We start from the raw sequence: 25501 nt of genomic DNA, 5'->3' as shown, positions 1-25501 counted from the left end.
TCGTAAAGTTATGACTTTATTCTCGTAATATTACAACTTATTTTCTATCCTAAAATTATGACTTTATTCCCATAATATGCCGACTTTTTTTCTCGTAAAGTTATGATTTTATTCTCATAATATTACGACTTTTTTCTTGTTAAGTTATGACTTTATTCTCGTAATGTTACGACTTTTTTCTTGTTAAGTTATGACTTTATTCTCATAATGTTACGACTTTTTTTCTCGTAAAGTCATGATTTTATTCTCGTAATATTACGACTTTTTTTCTCGTAAAGTTATGATTTTATTCTCGTAATGTTACGACTTTTTTTAGCGTTAAGTTATGATTTTATTCTCGTAATATTACGACTTTTTTTCTCGTAAAGTTATGATTTTATTCTTGTAATGTTACGACTTTTTTTAGCGTTAAGTTATGTTTTTATTCTCGTAATATCACGACTTTTTTTCTCGTAAAGTTATGACTTTATTCTCGTAATATTACGACTTATTTTCTCTCCTAAAATTATGACTTTATTCCCATAATATGCCGATTTTTTTCTCGTAAAGTTAGGATTTTATTCTTGTAATGTTACGACTTTTTTTAGCGTTAAGTTATGATTTTATTCTCATAATATTACGACTTATTTTCTCTCCTAAAATTATGCCTTTATTCCCATAATATGCCGACTTTTTTTCTCGTAAAGTTATGATTTTATTCTCGTAATATTACGACTTTTTTCTTGTTAAGTTATGACTTTATTCTCGTAATGCTACGACTTTTTTTCTCGTAAAGTCATGATTTTATTCTTGTAATATTACGACTTTTTTTCTCGTAAAGTTATGATTTTATTCTCGTAATGTTACGACTTTTTTTTAGCGTTAAGTTATGATTTTATTCTCGTAATATCACAACTTTTTTTCTCGTAAAGTTATGACTTTATTCTCGTAATATTACGACTTATTTTCTCTCCTAAAATTATGACTTCATTCCCATAATATGCCGACTTTTTTTCTCGTGAAGTTATGATTTTATTCTCGTAATATTAGGACTTTTTTCTTGTTAAGTTATGACTTTATTCTCGTAATATCACGACTTTTTTTCTCGTAAAGTTATGACTTTATTCTCGTAATATTACAACTTATTTTCTCTCCTAAAATTATGACTTCATTCCCATAATATGCCGACTTTTTTTCTCGTGAAGTTATGATTTTATTCTCGTAATATTAGGACTTTTTTCTTGTTAAGTTATGACTTTATTCTCGTAATATCACGACTTTTTTTCTCGTAAAGTCATGATTTTATTCTCGTAATATTACGACTTTTTTTCTCGTAAAGTTATGATTTTATTCTCGTAATGTTACGACTTTTTTTAGCGTTAAGTTATGATTTTATTCTCGTAATATTACGACTTTTTTTCTCGTAAAGTTATGATTTTATTCTTGTAATGTTACGACTTTTTTTAGCGTTAAGTTATGTTTTTATTCTCGTAATATCACGACTTTTTTTCTCGTAAAGTTATGACTTTATTCTCGTAATATTACGACTTATTTTCTCTCCTAAAATTATGACTTTATTCCCATAATATGCCGATTTTTTTCTCGTAAAGTTAGGATTTTATTCTTGTAATGTTACGACTTTTTTTAGCGTTAAGTTATGATTTTATTCTCATAATATTACGACTTATTTTCTCTCCTAAAATTATGCCTTTATTCCCATAATATGCCGACTTTTTTTCTCGTAAAGTTATGATTTTATTCTCGTAATATTACGACTTTTTTCTTGTTAAGTTATGACTTTATTCTCGTAATGCTACGACTTTTTTTCTCGTAAAGTCATGATTTTATTCTTGTAATATTACGACTTTTTTTCTCGTAAAGTTATGATTTTATTCTCGTAATGTTACGACTTTTTTTTAGCGTTAAGTTATGATTTTATTCTCGTAATATCACAACTTTTTTTCTCGTAAAGTTATGACTTTATTCTCGTAATATTACGACTTATTTTCTCTCCTAAAATTATGACTTCATTCCCATAATATGCCGACTTTTTTTCTCGTGAAGTTATGATTTTATTCTCGTAATATTAGGACTTTTTTCTTGTTAAGTTATGACTTTATTCTCGTAATATCACGACTTTTTTTCTCGTAAAGTTATGACTTTATTCTCGTAATATTACAACTTATTTTCTCTCCTAAAATTATGACTTCATTCCCATAATATGCCGACTTTTTTTCTCGTGAAGTTATGATTTTATTCTCGTAATATTAGGACTTTTTTCTTGTTAAGTTATGACTTTATTCTCGTAATATCACGACTTTTTTTCTCGTAAAGTCATGATTTTATTCTCGTAATATTACGACTTTTTTTCTCGTAAAGTTATGATTTTATTCTCGTAATGTTACGACTTTTTTTAGCGTTAAGTTATGATTTTATTCTCGTAATATTACGACTTTTTTTCTCGTAAAGTTATGATTTTATTCTTGTAATGTTACGACTTTTTTTAGCGTTAAGTTATGTTTTTATTCTCGTAATATCACGACTTTTTTTCTCGTAAAGTTATGACTTTATTCTCGTAATATTACGACTTATTTTCTCTCCTAAAATTATGACTTTATTCCCATAATATGCCGATTTTTTTCTCGTAAAGTTAGGATTTTATTCTTGTAATGTTACGACTTTTTTTAGCGTTAAGTTATGATTTTATTCTCATAATATTACGACTTATTTTCTCTCCTAAAATTATGCCTTTATTCCCATAATATGCCGACTTTTTTTCTCGTAAAGTTATGATTTTATTCTCGTAATATTACGACTTTTTTCTTGTTAAGTTATGACTTTATTCTCGTAATGCTACGACTTTTTTTCTCGTAAAGTCATGATTTTATTCTTGTAATATTACGACTTTTTTTCTCGTAAAGTTATGATTTTATTCTCGTAATGTTACGACTTTTTTTTAGCGTTAAGTTATGATTTTATTCTCGTAATATCACAACTTTTTTTCTCGTAAAGTTATGACTTTATTCTCGTAATATTACGACTTATTTTCTCTCCTAAAATTATGACTTCATTCCCATAATATGCCGACTTTTTTTCTCGTGAAGTTATGATTTTATTCTCGTAATATTAGGACTTTTTTCTTGTTAAGTTATGACTTTATTCTCGTAATATCACGACTTTTTTTCTCGTAAAGTTATGACTTTATTCTCGTAATATTACAACTTATTTTCTCTCCTAAAATTATGACTTCATTCCCATAATATGCCGACTTTTTTTCTCGTAAAGTTATGATTTTATTCTTGTAATGTTACGACTTTTTTTAGCGTTAAGTTATGATTTTATTCTCGTAATATCAAGACTTTTTTTCTCGTAAAGTTATGATTTTATTTTCGTAATATTACGACTTTTTTCTAGTTAAGTTATGACTTTATTCTCGTAATGTTACGACTTTTTTTCTCGTAAAGTCATGATTTTATTCTCGTAATATTACGACTTTTTTTAGCGTTAAGTTATGATTTTATTCTCGTAATATCACGACTTTTTTTCTCGTAAAGTTATGACTTTATTCTCGTAATTTTACAACTTATTTTCTCTCCTGAAATTATGACTTTATTCCCATAATATGCCGACTTTTTTTCTCGTAAAGTTATGATTTTATTCTTGTAATATTACGACTTTTTTTTCGTAATATTACGACTTTATTCTGGAAATCTCAGATGTTTTTTCCCTCAATGTGGCCCTAATACTCCGTAGAACATTTGCTCTTTGGCCCTCACTGCATTAGACTTATATACTATATACTTAGACTATAAACTGTGTTACCTTCATCACAGTGATCAAATGTTTTGCGGCTCCAGATAGATTATTATTTATTTTTTTTGCCTAAAATGTCTCTTTTGATAGTAAAGGTTGCTGACCCCTGACCTTTATCTTGGGTTGCAGCTTATCTTGTGATCAGTTTAGTTAACAGATGAAGACCTAAATAATAGTCACAGTCACAAAAGATATGTCAGTTTCTCTGTGAAAAGGTACCTCTGCTCTTTTCCCATACATTTTAATGATTTATTTCATTAAAAGAAAAAAGAAGCTGCTCACCCGGTATTGGACTTCGCTGAGGTGCTGGAGCTATATACTGTCAAACTTAATGAAACAAGATTCGGTCAAAACCGAGTATATGTCTGGACCGTATCTGGTCAGTATGTGAATTTGTGGCTAAATTGTTACACAAATAGTCCGTGGTCATGTCTATTATGTTTTGTGAACAGTTTTTGTTCCATTATATCTTAATATTTGATTGAAAGACAACTCATAATGAAGCAAATTACATTCAGTTATATTATGCATACTGTATGTCATGCTAATACCTTTTCACCTTGTATAAAATGTATAATATACTGACTAAATGTTACCATTTACTATTGCTGAATGTAATTTGCTTCATTATGAGTTGTCTTTCAATCAAATATTAAGATATAATGGAACAAAAACTGACAGACCACGGACTATTTGTGTAACAATTTAGCCACAAATTCACATACTGACCAGATACGGTCCAGACATATACTCGGTTTTGAACGAGTCTTGTGCGTTTGTAGGGCTGGCCCTCTGCTGTCCAGCCAAAAAGACAATCAAATCTGTGCAACAATCTATTTAATAAGCGAGCTTTTGGTCAGAGACCTTCTTCAATAGGTTAATCTTTAAGGTGGCTCAACTCCCGCCTTATTATACACTCAGTTGCCTGTTTATTAGGTACATCTAGCTCAAACTAATGCAGTCTAATATAACAGTAAATTATACCTAATGGAGATTATAATGTTCATTGTAAATTATAGTCGTTTGGTCATTTTTTAACTTGTAAAACACCAAATCAGTGCTTACTGTGTGTATGCCACCGAGTATCTGTTCTTTGCTCAGGTGAGATCATCTACTGCACACGTATTGTACATGCACAGTATTACACTGTGTTTAAGTATAACTGCAACCCTTTGTCCGTCATAAAATCACCATAAAATGTCAGTGTTTTTTATTACAAATAAAAATGAATGCAAGTTAATCAGGGGGTTTTGTGGAGCTCCTGATGCTATTTTAATTTCTTTATTTCTTTAGGTGTGCCACAGCAGCAGACCCCCGACCGTACATATGTTTGGTTGATCCTTGGCTTTGGTATGTATTTAACACAAGCACTGAAGCTCTATTTAAAGGTCCCATATCGTGCTCATTTTCAGGTTTATACTTGTATTTTGTGTTTCTACTAGAACATGTTTACATGCTGTAATGTTAAAAAAAAAATCTTTATTTTCCTCGTACTGTCTGCCTGAATATACCTGCATTTACCCTCTGTCTGAAACGCTCTGTTTTAGCACATTTTGACGAAATTGCAACAGAGTTGTGTTGCTAGGCAACAGCTTGGGTCCATGTGTACTTCCTGTCAGCTGATGTCATTCACATCCACTGCAACAGGAAATAAACTGGGACACATTTAGAATTATTACATTTAAAATTGTGTCAAGAGTCTAAATATTGTACATTCGTGACATCACAAATGGGCAGAAATCCTGACAGCTTCTTTCAAATGCCGAGTTTCTGAATACGGGCTGTGTGTATTTCCCTGTGGATTGAGCGTTTCGATACTTTCACATTAATTATATAGGACTTAAGCCTTCTTTATAATAAAAAAACACATGAAAATCTCACTTTTTTATAATATGGGACCTTTAATATTGTCACTGATGAACTGCATGACTTGATATGCAAACAAACAGAACATTTTTTTTTTTGCCTTGACCCAAGGTGACAGCTATGTGTTTTCATTTTGCAACAGCCTTCTTTGTGATCGTGTTAGTAGCGCTGGTAGCGCTGGTGCTTTCCAGGGTAAGTGTGACTCAATATGTTCACTGAACTTTCAACATGTGAAATGGAGAAACAGAACTATCTCAAATCAGATTTATGCACGAGTCACTGAAGTGATTTCAGGTCTCACATATTACCAGATATAATCTATTACAACACCATTCAAAGGATTAAATGCTTGTTTTGGATATGATAAATCACATTTCACTTTTTAAATCTGTTGTTTTATTCTTTCCTTTCAGAGCTGCCAGAGAGAGAGGTAGGTTCAGTCGGTTTTATTCCATGTCTTTAATTGAACACATTTATTGTTGTTATCATTGCATAATTCAAATAAACAATGTTGGTACAAAATCATAAACAGGATTTATGCAAAATCTCACTCGAACTTGAATCTGTGTTCCTGCAAAATATTAGTTTCAAATATAACAGGAGGCCCCCGAGTGGACTCTTGATACTTGTTTTTTTTTTTTGTTCTTCTTTTTTGAAATAGGATTGAAAGTGGTCAGGAGTGAAGAACACTGAAGAAGACAGCAGTGTGCGGAGGCCGGTCTCTCGCCAAGCCAAGTTATTTCCATCTACTAACATAGCTTTAGCCATACATAAATTATGTTTGTGAGGCATCTGTTGTTTTTAATTGTATACTGTTTGAGAGAAATGCTGCTTTAGACTGATAATTTGCCTGCGACTCGTTTCTTTTTATTATTGATTCATCTGCTGTTGTTTTCTTGATAAATGCATTTATAATTTGGTCTATAGAGAGCCTTTTTTCTCTTGAAAATTACTTCCAACAATTCTTAAAATAACTTCAGATTATTTCTCTGTCAATGAACTAGTTGCTTACTTGAAGAATCAGCTATAAGCTCTATACTTGCTGCTAATGATGTTTGAAGTTAATGAGCTTTCTGCAAAAATTAGCTTCATGCATATACTGTATGTAACTGCTGTCTTAATTAAAAGCTGCTATAAACAACATATGGTTCCGTCATTATCTATAACACAGACACTGGATCAGGCAATATAGTGTTTTAGTGAATAAGCAATTGTGGAAGAAGTACTTAGGTAACTTGTACCTTGAGTAAAAGTAGCAATACCACAGTGTAGAAATACAAGTTAAAATCCTGCATTCAAATTTGTATTGAAGTAAAAGTCCATATGTATGCCTACTAGCAAGAAAATATACCTAAAATCAGTGGCGGAAGAAGTATTCAGATCTTTTACAAGCAATACTACTATGTAGAAATACTCCGTTACAAGTAAAAGTCCTGCATTGAAAATCTTACTTAAGTAAAAGTACAAAAGTACTGTTATGCAGACTGGCTCATTTCAGAATGATGTGTGCACACGTAGGCAAAATTGTTGGTACCCTTCCGTTAAAGAAAGAAAAACCCACAATGGTCACTGAAATAACTTGAAACTGACAAAAGTAATAATAAATAAAAATTCACTGAAAATTAACTAATGAAAATCAGACATTGCTTTTGAATTATGGTTCAACAGAATCATTTAAAAAACAAACTAATGAAACTGGCCTGGACAAAAATGATGGTACCCTTAACTTAATATTTAGTTGCACAACCTTTTGAGGCAATCACTGCAATCAAGTGATTTCTGTAACTCTCAATGAGACTTCTGCACCTGTCGACAGGTATGTTGGCCCACTCCTCGTGAGCAAACTGCTTCAGCTGTCTCAGGTTTGAAGGGTGCCTTCTCCGAATGCATGTTTCAGCTCCTTCCATAGATGTTCAATAGGATTTAGATCCGGGCTCATAGAAGGCCACTTCAGAATAGTCCAATGTTTTGTTCTTAGCCATTCTTGGGTGTTTTTAGCTGTGTTTTGGGTCATTATCCTGTTTGAGGACCCATGACCTGCAACTGAGACCAAGCTTTCTGACACTGGGCAGCACATTTCGCTCCAGAATGCCTTGATAGTCTTCAGATTTCATTGTACCCTGCACAGATTCAAGACACCCTGTGCCAGATGCAACAAAGCAGCCCCAGAACATAACCGAGCCTCCTCCATGTTTCACATTAGGTACAGTGTTCTTTTCTTTGGATGCTTCATCTCTTCGTCTGTGAACATAGAGCTGATGTGGCTTGCCAAAAAGCTCCAGTTTTGTCTCATCTGTCCAAAGGACATTCTCCCAGAAGCTTTGTGGCTTGTCAATATGCATTTTGGAAAATTCCAGTCTCGCTTTTTTATGATTTGGTGTCCTCCTCGGTTGTCTTCCATCAAGTCCACTTTGGCTCAAACAGTGACGGATGGTGCGATCGGACACTGATGTACCTTGACCTTGGAGTTCACCTCTAATCTCTTTAGAAGTTGTTCTGGGCTCTTTGGTTACCATTCGTATTATCCGTCTCTTCAATATGTCATCAATTTCCCTCTTGCGGCCACGTCCAGGGAGGTTGGCTACAGTCCCATGGACCTTAAACTTCTGAATAATATGTGCAGCTGTAGTCACAGGAACATCAAGCTGCTTGGAGATGGTCTTATAGCCTTTACCTTTAACATGAAGGTCTATAATGTTCTTTCTGATCTCCTGAGACAACTCTCTCCTTAGCTTTCTGTGGTCCATGTTCAGTGTGGTACACACCATGATGCCAAACAGCACAGTGACTACTTTTCACCCTTTAAATAGGCAGACTGACTGATTACAAGTTTGAAGACACCTGTGATGCTATTTACAGGACACACCTTAGTTTAACATGTCCCTATGGTCAAACTATTTTACATCTTTTCTAGGGCTACCATCATTTCTGTCCAGGCCAGTTTCATTAGTTTGTTTTTTAAAATGATTCTGTTGAACCACAATTCAAAAACAATATCTGATTTTCATTAGTTAATTTTCAGTAAATTTTTATTTATTATTACTTTTGTCAGTTTCAAGTTATTTCAGTGACCATTGTGGGGTTTTCTTTCTTTAACGGAAGGTTACCAACAATTTTGTCCACGTCTGTACGTCTAAGTTGAGTACAAAACATGCTTAGGGGTAGGTTATGTTCACATGCATATTTAGAGCAGTCGGCCTTTGGTCACCCAGGTATAAACTGGGCCTCTCTTTCACTTTCTTGCGGTTTGTCGCACATTATGAAACATGTTAATCTGTAGCTTTGTAAAAATCCACTGTCCCCTGAGGAATCCCTCAAAACGAAACCAAATTCTGTTTTTTATAAACGACTAACTCTTAGTTAAGGTTGACTAATACGGTGAAGAAAAGGTTAAAGAAACAAATAAAACACTGTTTCTCCTGTGCTTAACCTTCTCTAGACTGCAGTGGAGTGGACTTCATTCGTTTCTTCCACCAGATGGAGTTAGTGACTTGTATCATAATTAATTTTCTCAGAGGATGTCATGAGCTGTATTTCCTGGATTAGCCATTCTCCATTCAAACCGGTCCCCAGCAACAACTTATCACTCTGTGCTGTTGCTCATTTTGATTTAAAATGACCCACCCAACGGATAATGTTTTCCATCCTGGACAAAAAAGTAAGTTTGCTTTTTTAAATTACGTTATCTGACTGCTTTGGGCGGGAAAAAGAAATGCTTTTTACTGTGCTGATCTTAAAGGCCTGCTGCATGGCTCATTCATTCTCAGCCTGCACAACTGCTTTGACAAGATTTCGGTCTGCGAGCTCGGAGGATTAAACTCACGTAGTTTTTGATCAAATCACAAGTATTAACACAAGTATTTTTTTTTTTAACTTCAGCGACCAAAGAAATGATTTTGTTTATATTTTTAGATGCTTAAATGGTGCCAGTAACAAACTAACCGTAAAAATAAACAACACGAGACGCAACCGTGTCGCAGTTGCAATTACATTCCTATACAGGCAGTTGTTGCCGTTATCAGGTTGATGTTTTTTAGGATCAACATTAGACTGTAAAACATTTTATCAGCTGAAGAGATTATTTAAAAAAAGTACACAAAAAATATCCCTGACCAGATGTTTTTCTGGTAATTTGCTCTAGTCAGTGCTCAAAGATAAAACAAACCAAAAAAAACCTTGAATGTTTTTAAATAATAACGATTATTAGTAGTTTTACTGTTTTTCTGTTTTGCACTTGAAGGTGTCCGGGGCCTACACACCCAGGAGAGCGGGTATGCTTCTTTTCTTATCTTGTTTGGATGAATCTGAATGTCATGAAAGTGTTGCTCCACCAGTGATGGCTGGATTCAGTTTGATGTTAGTGGCTTATTGTACTTGTTTCCTTTTTTTCATATTACAGCGAGGATGGCCTCTCCTCCAACATGGAGCACAAGATCAGTGATGTGAATTATGCTGAAAGTGCTTTGTCTGTACCAGTTAAAGTCGTTAGCTGTGTGAGACCCATTCCTAAAGAGGAATTAGACATCTTTGATGCGACGCCAGGAAAGGTCTTGCCACATCCATTAGGGTGTCACCCTGTGTCTGCTGAGGAGCGGGTAAATAAACCGTCCACTCTAGTTGTGGTTCAAAAACAAAATTTTCCACCACAAGCCATGTCAGAGAACAACCCGGAAGAGGAAACCGTTATGGTTTTGCCGGGAACAGCAGCCATTTCAGAGGGGCAGCCATATGTAGAGGTAGTAGCAGAAGGAAGCTGCAACAAGATGGACACCGGGGGGGAAATACCTCTTGCAAAACCAAAAGGTCAACCACTGGGATGGAGAAACAGCAGCCGCAGGAAAAGAACTGCTGGGAAGTACCAAAAACGTAATTAAATTTCAATTTTAATTAATTTTAAATTGTCACTTTAGTGCATTTCTTGAACAGTTTAAATTTTCCTAATTATTATCATATGTGATAATATATACATTTTATGCAGAACTATTTACACTCGGTGGCTACTTTATTTGGTACACCTGCACAAGCTTTTTTTCATTAATAGAGAATATTTAAAACATTTTTATATAAGCACAAATAAACAAAACAATCTATTGCAGTTCAATGCAGCAGCTCTGCCATAAATTCTAACAAAGCTTATAATGTTCGGTTGTTGTTGACATTGTCAGAAAGGTGTAAATTCAATTATATGTTTATTATTGAGGTCACAGTAAAAGGTGGTGTCTTGGACTACATTATCGAGAGGTGTTTATTATTTTTTTGTCATACTTGACAAACACTTTTCATTATAATGCAGTACAAGACATTACTATATGACCTTAATACTAAAACATATAATTAACAACTCTGTGACAGTGTAAAAAAAAAGACTTTATGACAGAGCAGTTGTATTAGATTGCATTATATTGGACAGGTGTACCTAATAAAGTGGCGACTGAGTCTCATGTTAATCCTGTGTCTCAGTAATAATATGCAGTAATCAATACAGTACTATCTTGGAGTGTAATACAGAACTTCATGAGGAGAATACATGTGTAATTCATGTGTCTGTATTTCCAGTGTACCTTCTATGTATGATGGCAGTCATGCTGCTTGCTGTCTCTGAGGGCTTGCCTGGTATGTTGTGAACTATGTGCAGTGCATTATTTCATATTTATTTAAGTTTAATTGTTTTGAATAGGAGCCTAGAATTACTTTTTTTAATAATGCACTCTGAACACTGTTTTGATTATGCAGTGTTTTTTAAACTGCTTGATATTTTCTGCCATATAGGTGCTCAGCCTGCAGCAGACCTTTTTGCAGACCAAAATCGTGAGTTAAGACATTTTGTAAACCTGTTGATAGAACCAAGCAATTTTTAATATTTCAAGTTTTGTTTAAGCCCCCTGTTGTCCTCGGGTGAAATTTGACCTGTTTTCAAACTTCATTATATCATAAATATGGATTTCTTTAATCTAATTGCCCCAAAATAACATGCATGGTTAACCACTGTGGTCTTTGCAAAATATATATTGACCACTACTTTCGTTGAATTGTGGTTGTTTTATTCAAATCTATAGCATCTGTGATCTTCCAGGGTCAAAATTGACAGGAAGACCACCGGTGTCCTTATGTGCTGCTATTAAAAAAATGTAAATGCTTTCAAAACAATATTCTGACTAAAAGTTTACATAAACCAGTATGTGATATCCATCAACTTTACGTTCCTCTGATAATAACTGTAGTCAAAATAATTCATTTTATCTGCTTTTTTTTTTTTTTACTAAAAAATTAGGTATAATTTCACGGAAATTAGGTTTATTAACTTTAATTTCCCCCCGAAAAAGTGCCAAACTTAATAATTAGGAATGAAGTTGGCCAAAAAGGTGAAACACAGAATTGGTAGTTTATAGTGTATGCTTTATAAACAGTGAAACCAGACTAGATCTTTTGTCGACCAGACAAAAGTTGCACGGTCGACGGGAAGACGACAGGAGGGTTAATCACTCTAGCTCTAAAATGTACATTTACCCCACCAGCACATTATACACGTTTTACTCATCAATGTTTTTCTCTATTTTGACCGCAGTTAATTGTTTTACCTGCATGGACAAGGCCAGATGCCCCAAGTTGATGAAAATATTCAACAAGGATGACTTTCTTCTGTACGATAAAGACCTCAATGACACGTTTCCAGAATGCTCTGCGATGCCTCCGCCTGGCTCTATGAGTTGTGGCGTGTGCCTTGACCGTTCCGAGATCACCATCTTCTGCTTTGAGGATGTTCGAGGAAAACTGGACATGGAAGCTAGCGATGGAAAAGAACTTCTCAACATCTCTTCAGTCTGTACGTATCACATGAATGTATTCAACATGAATCTCTGCTGTTTTTTTTCTAGACATCTAGGTTCAAAACTGCAGATAACTTTGGTTGAGAAGAGAAAGTTTTCAAACACTGGGGTCTAACTGTTGTTTCAGCAGCATTGACATGACAATATTACATTTAGCAAAAACTCCAAACTACACATTGAAATACAGAATGATGTTGAAACAACAGTTAACAGGGTTTACCCCTGGTGGTGCATAGCAACCTAGACCAGGGGTCAGCAACCTGCAGCTCTGGAGCCACATGTGGCTCTTCAGCTCCTCTCCAGAGGCTCCCTGTGGATCATTAAAAATAGAAATGAATTACTGTTCTTTGTTTACATTTTAGTATTAGTGCCACATTGAGGAAAAAATAAATAATTCTGAGATTTCGAGAATAAAGTCATAACATTATAATGTAGTAATTTTGCGTGTTATTTTCTTTTTTTCTCGAACAGTTCTGATTTTATTCCCATGATAAAACAATTTTTTTCTCGTTACGTTATGACTTTATTCTCGTAATATTAAGACTTTTTTCTTGTTAAATTATGATTTTATTCTCGTAATGTTACGACTTTTTTTCTCGTAAAGTTATGATTTTATTCTTGTAATGTTACGACTTTTTTTAGCGTTAAGTTATGATTTTATTCTCGTAATATCACGACTTTTTTTCTCGTAAAGTTATGACTTTATTCTCGTAATATTACAACTTATTTTCTATCCTAAAATTATGACTTTATTCCCATAATATGCCGACTTTTTTTCTCGTAAAGTTATGATTTTATTCTCATAATATTACGACTTTTTTCTTGTTAAGTTATGACTTTATTCTCGTAATGTTACGACTTTTTTCTTGTTAAGTTATGACTTTATTCTCATAATGTTACGACTTTTTTTCTCGTAAAGTCATGATTTTATTCTCGTAATATTACGACTTTTTTTCTCGTAAAGTTATGATTTTATTCTCGTAATGTTACGACTTTTTTTAGCGTTAAGTTATGATTTTATTCTTGTAATGTTACGACTTTTTTTAGCGTTAAGTTATGTTTTTATTCTCGTAATATCACGACTTTTTTTCTCGTAAAGTTATGACTTTATTCTCGTAATATTACGACTTATTTTCTCTCCTAAAATTATGACTTTATTCCCATAATATGCCGATTTTTTTCTCGTAAAGTTAGGATTTTATTCTTGTAATGTTACGACTTTTTTTAGCGTTAAGTTATGATTTTATTCTCATAATATTACGACTTATTTTCTCTCCTAAAATTATGCCTTTATTCCCATAATATGCCGACTTTTTTTCTCGTAAAGTTATGACTTTATTCTCGTAATGCTACGACTTTTTTTCTCGTAAAGTCATGATTTTATTCTTGTAATATTACGACTTTTTTTCTCGTAAAGTTATGATTTTATTCTCGTAATGTTACGACTTTTTTTTAGCGTTAAGTTATGATTTTATTCTCGTAATATCACAACTTTTTTTCTCGTAAAGTTATGATTTTATTCTCGTAATATTACGACTTATTTTCTCTCCTAAAATTATGACTTCATTCCCATAATATGCCGACTTTTTTTCTCGTGAAGTTATGATTTTATTCTCGTAATATTAGGACTTTTTTCTTGTTAAGTTATGACTTTATTCTCGTAATATCACGACTTTTTTTCTCGTAAAGTTATGACTTTATTCTCGTAATATTACAACTTATTTTCTCTCCTAAAATTATGACTTCATTCCCATAATATGCCGACTTTTTTTCTCGTAAAGTTATGATTTTATTCTTGTAATGTTACGACTTTTTTTAGCGTTAAGTTATGATTTTATTCTCGTAATATCAAGACTTTTTTTCTCGTAAAGTTATGATTTTATTTTCGTAATATTACGACTTTTTTCTAGTTAAGTTATGAATTTATTCTCGTAATATCAAGACTTTTTTTCTCGTAAAGTCATGATTTTATTCTCGTAATATTACGACTTTTTTTAGCGTTAAGTTATGATTTTATTCTCGTAATATCACGACTTTTTTTCTCGTAAAGTTATGACTTTATTCTCGTAATATTACAACTTATTTTCTCTCCTGAAATTATGACTTTATTCCCATAATATGCCGACTTTTTTTCTCGTAAAGTTATGATTTTATTCTTGTAATATTACGACTTTTTTTTCGTAATATTACGACTTTATTCTGGAAATCTCAGATGTTTTTTCCCTCAATGTGGCCCTAATACTCCGTAGAACATTTGCTCTTTGGCCCTCACTGCATTAGACTTATATACTATATACTTAGACTATAAACTGTGTTACCTTCATCACAGTGATCAAATGTTTTGCGGCTCCAGACAGATTATTATTTATTTTTTTTGCCTAAAATTTCTCTTTTGATAGTAAAGGTTGCTGACCCCTGACCTTTATCTTGGGTTGCAGCTTATCTTGTGATCAGTTTAGTTAACAGATGAAGACCTAAATAATAGTCACAGTCACAAAAGATATGTCAGTTTCTCTGTGAAAAGGTACCTCTGCTCTTTTCCCATACATTTTAATGATTTATTTCATTTAAAGAAAAAAGAAGCTGCTCACCCGGTATTGGACTTCGCTGAGGTGCTGGAGCTATATACTGTCAAACTTAATGAAACAAGATTCGGTCAAAACCGAGTATATGTCTGGACCGTATCTGGTCAGTATGTGAATTTGTGGCTAAATTGTTACACAAATAGTCCGTGGTCATGTCTATTATGTTTTGTGAACAGTTTTTTTCTACTTATATCTTAATATTTGATTGAAAGACAACTCATAATGAAGCAAATGACATTCAGTTATATTATGCATACTGTATGTCATGCTAATACCTTTTCACCTTGTATAAAATGTATAATATACTGACTAAATGTTACCATTTACTATTGCTGAATGTAATTTGCTTCATTATGAGTTGTCTTTCAATCAAATATTAAGATATAATGGAACAAAAACTGTTCATAAAACTTTATAGACGTGACCACGGACTATTTGTGTAACAATTTAGCCACAAATTCACATACTGACCAGATACGGTCCAGACATATACTCGGTTTTGAACGAGTCTTGTGCGTTTGTAGGGCTGGCCCTCTGCTGTCCAGCCAAAAAGACAATCAAATCTGTGCAACAATCTATTTAATAAGCGAGCTTTTGGTCAGAGACCTTCTTCAATAGGTTAATCTTTAAGGTGGCTCAACTCCCGCCTTATTATACACTCAGTTGCCTGTTTATTAGGTACATCTAGCTCAAACTAATGCAGTCTAATATAACAGTAAATAATACCTAATGGAGATTATAATGTTCATTGTAAATTATAGTCGTTTGGTCATTTTTTAACTTGTAAAACACCAAATCAGTGCTTACTGTGTGTATGCCACCGAGTATCTGTTCTTTGCTCAGGTGAGATCATCTACTGCACACGTATTGTACATGCACAGTATTACACTGTGTTTAAGTATAACTGCAACCCTTTGTCCGTCATAAAATCACCATAAAATGTCAGTGTTTTTTATTACAAATAAAAATGAATGCAAGTTAATCAGGGGGTTTTGTGGAGCTCCTGATGCTATTTTAATTTCTTTATTTCTTTAGGTGTGCCACAGCAGCAGACCCCCGACCGTACATATGTTTGGTTGATCCTTGGCTTTGGTATGTATTTAACACAAGCACTGAAGCTCTATTTAAAGGTCCCATATCGTGCTCATTTTCAGGTTTATACTTGTATTTTGTGTTTCTACTAGAACATGTTTACATGCTGTAATGTTAAAAAAAAAATCTTTATTTTCCTCGTACTGTCTGCCTGAATATACCTGCATTTACCCTCTGTCTGAAACGCTCTGTTTTAGCACATTTTGACGAAATTGCAACAGAGTTGTGTTGCTAGGCAACAGCTTGGGTCCATGTGTACTTCCTGTCAGCTGATGTCATTCACATCCACTGCAACAGGAAATAAACTGGGACACATTTAGAATTATTACATTTAAAATTGTGTCAAGAGTCTAAATATTGTACATTCGTGACATCACAAATGGGCAGAAATCCTGACAGCTTGTTTCAAATGCCGAGTTTCTGAATACGGGCTGTGTGTATTTCCCTGTGGATTGAGCGTTTCGATACTTTCACATTAATTATATAGGACTTAAGCCTTCTTTATAATAAAAAAACACATGAAAAGCTCACTTTTTTATAATATGGGACCTTTAATATTGTCACTGATGAACTGCATGACTTGATATGCAAACAAACAGAACATTTTTTTTTTTGCCTTGACCCAAGGTGACAGCTATGTGTTTTCATTTTGCAGCAGCCTTCTTTGTGATCGTGCTGGTAGCGCTGGTAGCTCTGGTGCTTTCCAGGGTAAGTGTGACTCAATATGTTCACTGAACTTTCAACATGTGAAATGGAGAAACAGAACTATCTCAAATCAGATTTATGCACGAGTCACTGAAGTGATTTCAGGTCTCACATATTACCAGATATAATCTATTACAACACCATTCAAAGGATTAAATGCTTGTTTTGGATATGATAAATCACATTTCACTTTTTAAATCTGTTGTTTTATTCTTTCCTTTCAGAGCTGCCAGAGAGAGAGGTAGGTTCAGTCGGTTTTATTCCATGTCTTTAATTGAACACATTTATTGTTGTTATCATTGCATAATTCAAATAAACAATGTTGGTACAAAATCATAAACAGGATTTATGCAAAATCTCACTCGAACTTGAATCTGTGTTCCTGCAAAATATTAGTTTCAAATATAACAGGAGGCCCCCGAGTGGACTCTTGATACTTGTTTTTTTTTTTTGTTCTTCTTTTTTGAAATAGGATTGAAAGTGGTCAGGAGTGAAGAACACTGAAGAAGACAGCAGTGTGCGGAGGCCGGTCTCTCGCCAAGCCAAGTTATTTCCATCTACTAACATAGCTTTAGCCATACATAAATTATGTTTGTGAGGCATCTGTTGTTTTTAATTGTATACTGTTTGAGAGAAATGCTGCTTTAGACTGATAATTTGCCTGCGACTCGTTTCTTTTTATTATTGATTCATCTGCTGTTGTTTTCTTGATAAATGCATTTATAATTTGGTCTATAGAGAGCCTTTTTTCTCTTGAAAATTACTTCCAACAATTCTTAAAATAACTTCAGATTATTTCTCTGTCAATGAACTAGTTGCTTACTTGAAGAATCAGCTATAAGCTCTATACTTGCTGCTAATGATGTTTGAAGTTAATGAGCTTTCTGCAAAAATTAGCTTCATGCATATACTGTATGTAACTGCTGTCTTAATTAAAAGCTGCTATAAACAACATATGGTTCCGTCATTATCTATAACACAGACACTGGATCAGGCAATATAGTGTTTTAGTGAATAAGCAATTGTGGAAGAAGTACTTAGGTAACTTGTACCTTGAGTAAAAGTAGCAATACCACAGTGTAGAAATACAAGTTAAAATCCTGCATTCAAATTTGTATTGAAGTAAAAGTCCATATGTATGCCTACTAGCAAGAAAATATACCTAAAATCAGTGGCGGAAGAAGTATTCAGATCTTTTACAAGCAATACTACTATGTAGAAATACTCCGTTACAAGTAAAAGTCCTGCATTGAAAATCTTACTTAAGTAAAAGTACAAAAGTACTGTTATGCAGACTGGCTCATTTCAGAATGATGTGTGCACACGTAGGCAAAATTGTTGGTACCCTTCCGTTAAAGAAAGAAAAACCCACAATGGTCACTGAAATAACTTGAAACTGACAAAAGTAATAATAAATAAAAATTCACTGAAAATTAACTAATGAAAATCAGACATTGCTTTTGAATTATGGTTCAACAGAATCATTTAAAAAACAAACTAATGAAACTGGCCTGGACAAAAATGATGGTACCCTTAACTTAATATTTAGTTGCACAACCTTTTGAGGCAATCACTGCAATCAAGTGATTTCTGTAACTCTCAATGAGACTTCTGCACCTGTCGACAGGTATGTTGGCCCACTCCTCGTGAGCAAACTGCTTCAGCTGTCTCAGGTTTGAAGGGTGCCTTCTCCGAATGCATGTTTCAGCTCCTTCCATAGATGTTCAATAGGATTTAGATCCGGGCTCATAGAAGGCCACTTCAGAATAGTCCAATGTTTTGTTCTTAGCCATTCTTGGGTGTTTTTAGCTGTGTTTTGGGTCATTATCCTGTTTGAGGACCCATGACCTGCAACTGAGACCAAGCTTTCTGACACTGGGCAGCACATTTCGCTCCAGAATGCCTTGATAGTCTTCAGATTTCATTGTACCCTGCACAGATTCAAGACACCCTGTGCCAGATGCAACAAAGCAGCCCCAGAACATAACCGAGCCTCCTCCATGTTTCACATTAGGTACAGTGTTCTTTTCTTTGGATGCTTCATCTCTTCGTCTGTGAACATAGAGCTGATGTGGCTTGCCAAAAAGCTCCAGTTTTGTCTCATCTGTCCAAAGGACATTCTCCCAGAAGCTTTGTGGCTTGTCAATATGCATTTTGGAAAATTCCAGTCTCGCTTTTTTATGATTTGGTGTCCTCCTCGGTTGTCTTCCATCAAGTCCACTTTGGCTCAAACAGTGACGGATGGTGCGATCGGACACTGATGTACCTTGACCTTGGAGTTCACCTCTAATCTCTTTAGAAGTTGTTCTGGGCTCTTTGGTTACCATTCGTATTATCCGTCTCTTCAATATGTCATCAATTTCCCTCTTGCGGCCACGTCCAGGGAGGTTGGCTACAGTCCCATGGACCTTAAACTTCTGAATAATATGTGCAGCTGTAGTCACAGGAACATCAAGCTGCTTGGAGATGGTCTTATAGCCTTTACCTTTAACATGAAGGTCTATAATGTTCTTTCTGATCTCCTGAGACAACTCTCTCCTTAGCTTTCTGTGGTCCATGTTCAGTGTGGTACACACCATGATGCCAAACAGCACAGTGACTACTTTTCACCCTTTAAATAGGCAGACTGACTGATTACAAGTTTGAAGACACCTGTGATGCTATTTACAGGACACACCTTAGTTTAACATGTCCCTATGGTCAAACTATTTTACATCTTTTCTAGGGCTACCATCATTTCTGTCCAGGCCAGTTTCATTAGTTTGTTTTTTAAAATGATTCTGTTGAACCACAATTCAAAAACAATATCTGATTTTCATTAGTTAATTTTCAGTAAATTTTTATTTATTATTACTTTTGTCAGTTTCAAGTTATTTCAGTGACCATTGTGGGGTTTTCTTTCTTTAACGGAAGGTTACCAACAATTTTGTCCACGTCTGTACGTCTAAGTTGAGTACAAAACATGCTTAGGGGTAGGTTATGTTCACATGCATATTTAGAGCAGTCGGCCTTTGGTCACCCAGGTATAAACTGGGCCTCTCTTTCACTTTCTTGCGGTTTGTCGCACATTATGAAACATGTTAATCTGTAGCTTTGTAAAAATCCACTGTCCCCTGAGGAATCCCTCAAAACGAAACCAAATTCTGTTTTTTATAAACGACTAACTCTTAGTTAAGGTTGACTAATACGGTGAAGAAAAGGTTAAAGAAACAAAAAAAACACTGTTTCTCCTGTGCTTAACCTTCTTTAGACTGCAGTGGAGTGGACTTCATTAGTTTCTTCCACCAGATGGAGTTAGTGACTTGTATCATAATTATTTTCTCAGAGGATGTCATGAGCTGTATTTCCTGGATTAGCCATTCTCCATTCAAGCCGGTCCCCAGCAACAACTTATCACTCTGTGCTGTTGCTCATTTTAATTAAAAATGACCCACCCAACGGATAATGTTTTCCATCCTGGACAAAAAAGTAAGTTTGCTTTTTTAAATTACGTTATCTGACTGCTTTGGGCGGGAAAAAGAAATGCTTTTTACTGTGCTGATCTTAAAGGCCTGCTGCATGGCTCATTCATTCTCTGCCTGCACAACTGCTTTGACAAGATTTCGGTCTGCGAGCTCGGAGGATTAAACTCACGTAGTTTTTGATCAAATCACAAGTATTAACACAAGTAGTTTTTTTTTAACTTCAGCGACCAAAGAAATGATTTTGTTCATATTTTTAAATGCTTAAATGGTGCCAGTAACAAACTAACCGTAAAAATAAACAACACGAGACGCAACCGTGTCGCAGTTGCAATTACATTCCTATACAGGCAGTTGTTGCCATTATCAGTTGTTTTTTTTTCAGGATCAACATTAGACTGTAGAACGTTTTATCAGCTGAAGAGATTATTTAAAAAAAGTACACAAAAAATATCCCTGACCAGATGTTTTTCTGGTAATTTGCTCCAGTCAGTGCTCAAAGATAAAACAAACAAAAAAAACCTTGAATGTTTTTAAATAATAACGATTATTAGTAGTTTTACTGTTTTTCTGTTTTGCACTTGAAGGTGTCCGGGGCCTACACACCCAGGAGAGCGGGTATGCTTCTTTTCTTATCTTGTTTGGATGAATCTGAATGTCATGAAAGTGTTGCTCCACCAGTGATGGCTGGATTCAGTTTGATGTTAGTGGCTTATTGTACTTGTTTCCTTTTTTTCATATTACAGCGAGGATGGCCTCTCCTCCAACATGGAGCACAAGATCAGTGATGTGAATTATGCTGAAAGTGCTTTGTCTGTACCAGTTAAAGTCGTTAGCTGTGTGAGACCCATTCCTAAAGAGGAATTAGACATCTTTGATGCGACGCCAGGAAAGGTCTTGCCACATCCATTAGGGTGTCACCCTGTGTCTGCTGAGGAGCGGGTAAATAAACCGTCCACTCTAGTTGTGGTTCAAAAACAAAATTTTCCACCACAAGCCATGTCAGAGAACAACCCGGAAGAGGAAACCGTTATGGTTTTGCCGGGAACAGCAGCCATTTCAGAGGGGCAGCCAGATGTAGAGGTAGTAGCAGAAGGAAGCTGCAACAAGATGGACACCGGGGAAATACCTTTTGCAAAACCAAAAGGTCCACCACTGGGATGGAGAAACAGCAGCCGCAGGAAAAGAGCTGCTGGGAAGTACCGAAAACGTAATTAAATTTCAATTTTAATTAATTTTAAATTGTCACTTTAGTGCATTTCTTGAACAGATTACATTTTCCTAATTATTATCATATGTAATAATATATACATTTTATGCAGTACTGTTTACACTCTACTTTATTTGGTACACCTGCACAAGCTTTTTTTCATTAATAGAGAATATTTAAAAAAGTTTTTACACCAGAGATCTTTCTCATCATTACTCTTTCATATATTTTTGCAAATATATATGAGCACAAATAAACAAAACAATCTATTGCAGTTCAATGCAGCAGCTCTGCCATAAATTCTAACAAAGCTTATAATGTTCGGTTGTTGTTGACATTGTCAGAAAGGTGTAAATTCAATTATATGTTTATTATTGAGGTCACAGTAAAAGGTGATGTCTTGGACTACATTATCGAGAGGTGTTTATTATTTTTTTGTCATACTTGACAAACACATTTCATTATAATGCAGTCCAGTACAACACATTACTATATTACCTTAATACTAAAACATATAATTAACAACTCTGTGACAGTGTAAAAAAAAAGACTTTATGACAGAGCAGTTGTATTAGATTGCATTATATTGGACAGGTGTACCTAATAAAGTGGCACCTGAGTCTCATGTTAATCCTGTGTCTCAGTAATAATATGCAGTAATCAATACAGTACTATCTTGGAGTGTAATACAGAACTTCATGAGGAGAATACATGTTTAATTCATGTGTCTGTATTTCCAGTGTACCTTCTATGTATGATGGCAGTCATGCTGCTTCCTGTCTCTGAGGGCTTGCCTGGTATGTTGTGAACTATGTGCAGTGCATCATTTCATATTTATTTAAGTTTAATTGTTTTGAATAGGAGCCTAGAATTACTTTTTTTAATAATGCACTCTGAACACTGTTTTGATTATGCAGTGTTTTTTAAACTGCTTGATATTTTCTGCCATATAGGTGCTCAGCCTGCAGCAGACCTTTTTGCAGACCAAAATCGTGAGTTAAGACATTTTGTAAACCTGTTGATAGAACCAAGCAATTTTTAATATTTCAAGATTTGTTTAATCACTCTAGCTCTAAAATGTACATTTACACCACCAGCACTTTTTACACGTTTTACTCATCAATGTTTTTCTCTATTTTGACCGCAGTTAATTGTTTTACCTGCATGGACAAGGCCAGATGCCCCAAGTTGATGAAAATATTCAACAAGGATGACTTTCTTCTGTACGATAAAGACCTCAATGACACGTTTCCAGAATGCTCTGTGATGCCTCCGCCTGGCTCTATGAGTTGTGGCGTGTGCCGTAACCGATCCGAGACCAACATCTTCTGCTCTAAGGATGTTCAAGGAAAACTGGACATGGAAGCTAGCGATGGACTACAAATTCTCAACATCTCTTCAGTCTGTACGTATCACATGAATGTATTCAACATGAATCTCTGCTGTTTTTTTTCTAGACATCTAGGTTCAAAACTGCAGATAACTTTGGTTGAGAAGAGAAAGTTTTCAAACACTGGGGTCTAACTGTTGTTTCAGCAGCATTGACATGACAATATTTCATTGAGCAAAAACTCCAAACTACACATTGAAATACAGAATGATGTTGAAACAACAGTTAACAGGGTTTACCCCTGGTGGTGCATAGCAACCTAGACCAGGGGTCAGCAACCTGCAGCTCTGGAGCCACATGTGGCTCTTCAGCGCCTCTCCAGAGGCTCCCTGTGGATCATTAAAAATAGAAATGAATTACTGTTCTTTGTTTACATTTTAGTATTAGTGCCACATTGAGGAAAAAATGAATAATTCTGAGATTTCGAGAATAAAGTCATAACATTATAATGTAGTAATTTTACTTTTTTTTTTCTTTTTTTCTCGTAAAGTTATTATTTTATTCTCATAATATTACAACTTTTTTTTCGTAATATTACGACTTTATTCTGGAAATCTCAGTTGTTTTTTCCCTCAATGTGGCCCTATTACCCCGTAGAACATTGTCTCTTTGGCCCTCACTGCATTTGACTTATATACTATATACTTAGACTATAAACTGTGTTACCTTCATCACAATGATCACATGTTTTGCGGCTCCAGACAGATTTTTATTTATTTTTTTTGCCTAAAATGTCTCTTTTGATAGTAAAGGTTGCTGACCCCTGACCTTTATCTTGGGTTGCAGCTTATCTTGTGATCAGTTTAGTTAACAGATGAAGACCTAAATAATAGTCACAGTCACAAAAGATATGTCAGTTTCTCTGTGAAAAGGTACCTCTGCTCTTTTCCCATACATTTTAATGATTTATTTCATTAAAAGAAAAAAGAAGCTGCTCACCCGGTGTTGGACTTCGCTGAGGTGCTGGAGCTATATACTGTCAAACTTAATGAAACAAGATTCGGTCAAAACCGAGTATATGTCTGGACCGTAAATGGTCAGTATGTGAATTTGTGGCTAAATTGTTACACAAATAGTCCGTGGTCATGTCTATTATGTTTTGTGAACAGTTTTTTTCTACTTATATCTTAATATTTGATTGAAAGACAACTTATAATGAAGCAAATGACATTCAGTTATATTATGCATACTGTATGTCATGCTAATACCTTTTCACCTTGTATAAAATGTATAACATACTGACTAGTAAATGTTACCATTTACTATTACTGAATGTAATTTGCTTCATTATAAGTTGTCTTTCAATCAAATATTAAGATATAATGGAACAAAAACTGTTCATAAAACTTTATAGACGTGACCATGGACTATTTGTGTAACAATTTAGCCACAAATTCACATACTGACCAGATACGGTCCAGACATATACTCGGTTTTGACTGAGTCTTGTGCGTTTGTAGGGCTGGCCCTCTGCTGTCCAGCCAAAAAGATAGTCAAATCTGTGCAACAATCTATTTAATAAGCGAGCTTTTGGTCAGAGAACTTCTTCAATAGGTAGCCTGTTGAAAAGTGTTTTAATTTCTATTTGTTAATCTTTAAGGTGGCTCAACTCCCGCCTTTATGATACACTCAGTTGCCTGTTTATTAGGTACACCTAGCTCAAACTACCCTGGCAACCCTCTAGCTGTGAGGCGCCAGTGCTAACCACTGCACCACCGTGCAGCCCCTGATGCTATTTTAATTTCTTTATTTCTTTAGGTGTGCCACAGCAGCCGACCCCCGGCCGTACACATTTTTGGTTAATTCCTAGCTTTGGTATGTATTTAACACAAGCACTGAAGCTCTATTTAAAGGTCCCATATCGTGCTCATTTTCAGGTTTATACTTGTATTTTGTGTTTCTACTAGAACATGTTGTAAAGTTAAAAAAAAATCTTTATTTTCCTCATACTGTCTGCCTGAATATACCTGTATTTACCCTCTGTCTGAAACGCTCCGTTTTAGCGCATTTTGACGGAATTGCAACAGAATTGTGTTGCTAGGCAACAGCTTGGGTCCATGTGTACTTCCTGTCAGCTGATGTCATTCACATCCACTGCAACAGAAAATAAACTGGGACACATTTAGAATTTTTACGTTTAAAATTGTGTCAAGAGTCTAAATATTGTACATTCGTGACATCACAAATGGGCAGAAATCCTGACAGCTTGTTTCAAATGCAGAGTTTCTGAATACGGGCTGTGTGTATTTCCCTGTGGACTGAGCGTTTCGATACTTTCACATTAATTATATAGGACTTAAGCCTTCTTTATAATAAAAAAACACATGAAAATCTCACTTTTTTATAATATGGGACCTTTAATATTGTCACTGATGAACTGCATGACTTGATATGCAAACAAACAGATCATTTTTTTTTTGCCTTGACCCAACGTGACAGCTATGTGTTTTCATTTTGCAGCCCTCTTGTTGATCATGCTGGTAGCGCTGGTGCTTTCCATGGTAAGTGTGACTCAATATGTTCACTGAACTCTCAACATGTTAAATCGAGAAACAGAACTATTTCAAATCAGA

General features: G+C 34.7%; 1 protein-coding gene and 2 long non-coding RNA genes across 3 annotated transcripts; all 3 read left to right on the top strand.

The window, feature by feature from the left end:
- The first annotated feature begins 9220 nt into the window (after nt 1-9220).
- LOC141778231 (uncharacterized) lies at nt 9221-10370 on the top strand. Its single transcript, XR_012596013.1, has 3 exons — nt 9221-9316; nt 9899-9929; nt 10058-10370. It is a non-coding gene; the product is annotated as an uncharacterized LOC141778231 (long non-coding RNA).
- Nucleotides 10371-15182: 4812 nt separating this feature from the next.
- Nucleotides 15183-17819, top strand: LOC141778406 (uncharacterized). Its single transcript, XR_012596062.1, has 2 exons — nt 15183-16162; nt 16821-17819. It is a non-coding gene; the product is annotated as an uncharacterized LOC141778406 (long non-coding RNA).
- A 2243-nt stretch (nt 17820-20062) lies between these two features.
- Nucleotides 20063-25501, top strand: LOC141778405 (uncharacterized). Its single transcript, XM_074652644.1, has 8 exons — nt 20063-20335; nt 20916-20946; nt 21075-21538; nt 22279-22335; nt 22492-22530; nt 22686-22943; nt 24687-24743; nt 25389-25501. Exons 1-8 carry the CDS (start codon nt 20293-20295, stop codon nt 25454-25456), a joined length of 1017 nt encoding a protein of 338 aa, XP_074508745.1. The 5' UTR covers nt 20063-20292; the 3' UTR covers nt 25457-25501.

The sequence above is a fragment of the Sebastes fasciatus genome, chromosome 12, assembly GCF_043250625.1.
Source record: "Sebastes fasciatus isolate fSebFas1 chromosome 12, fSebFas1.pri, whole genome shotgun sequence".
NCBI classification, from domain to species: domain Eukaryota; kingdom Metazoa; phylum Chordata; class Actinopteri; order Perciformes; family Sebastidae; genus Sebastes; species Sebastes fasciatus.
The sequence above is the reverse complement of the archived record's forward strand: the minus strand, read 5'-3'. Positions and strand labels throughout refer to the sequence as shown.

Coding starts and splice junctions, on each gene's coding strand:
- LOC141778405 (XM_074652644.1), top strand. CDS start 20,293: ATGACCCACCCAACGGATAATGTTTTCCATCCTGGACAAAAAA. Junction 20,336..20,915: donor TTTCCATCCTGGACAAAAAA/GTAAGTTTGCTT, acceptor TTGCACTTGAAG/GTGTCCGGGGCCTACACACC. Junction 21,539..22,278: donor TGCTGGGAAGTACCGAAAAC/GTAATTAAATTT, acceptor CTGTATTTCCAG/TGTACCTTCTATGTATGATG.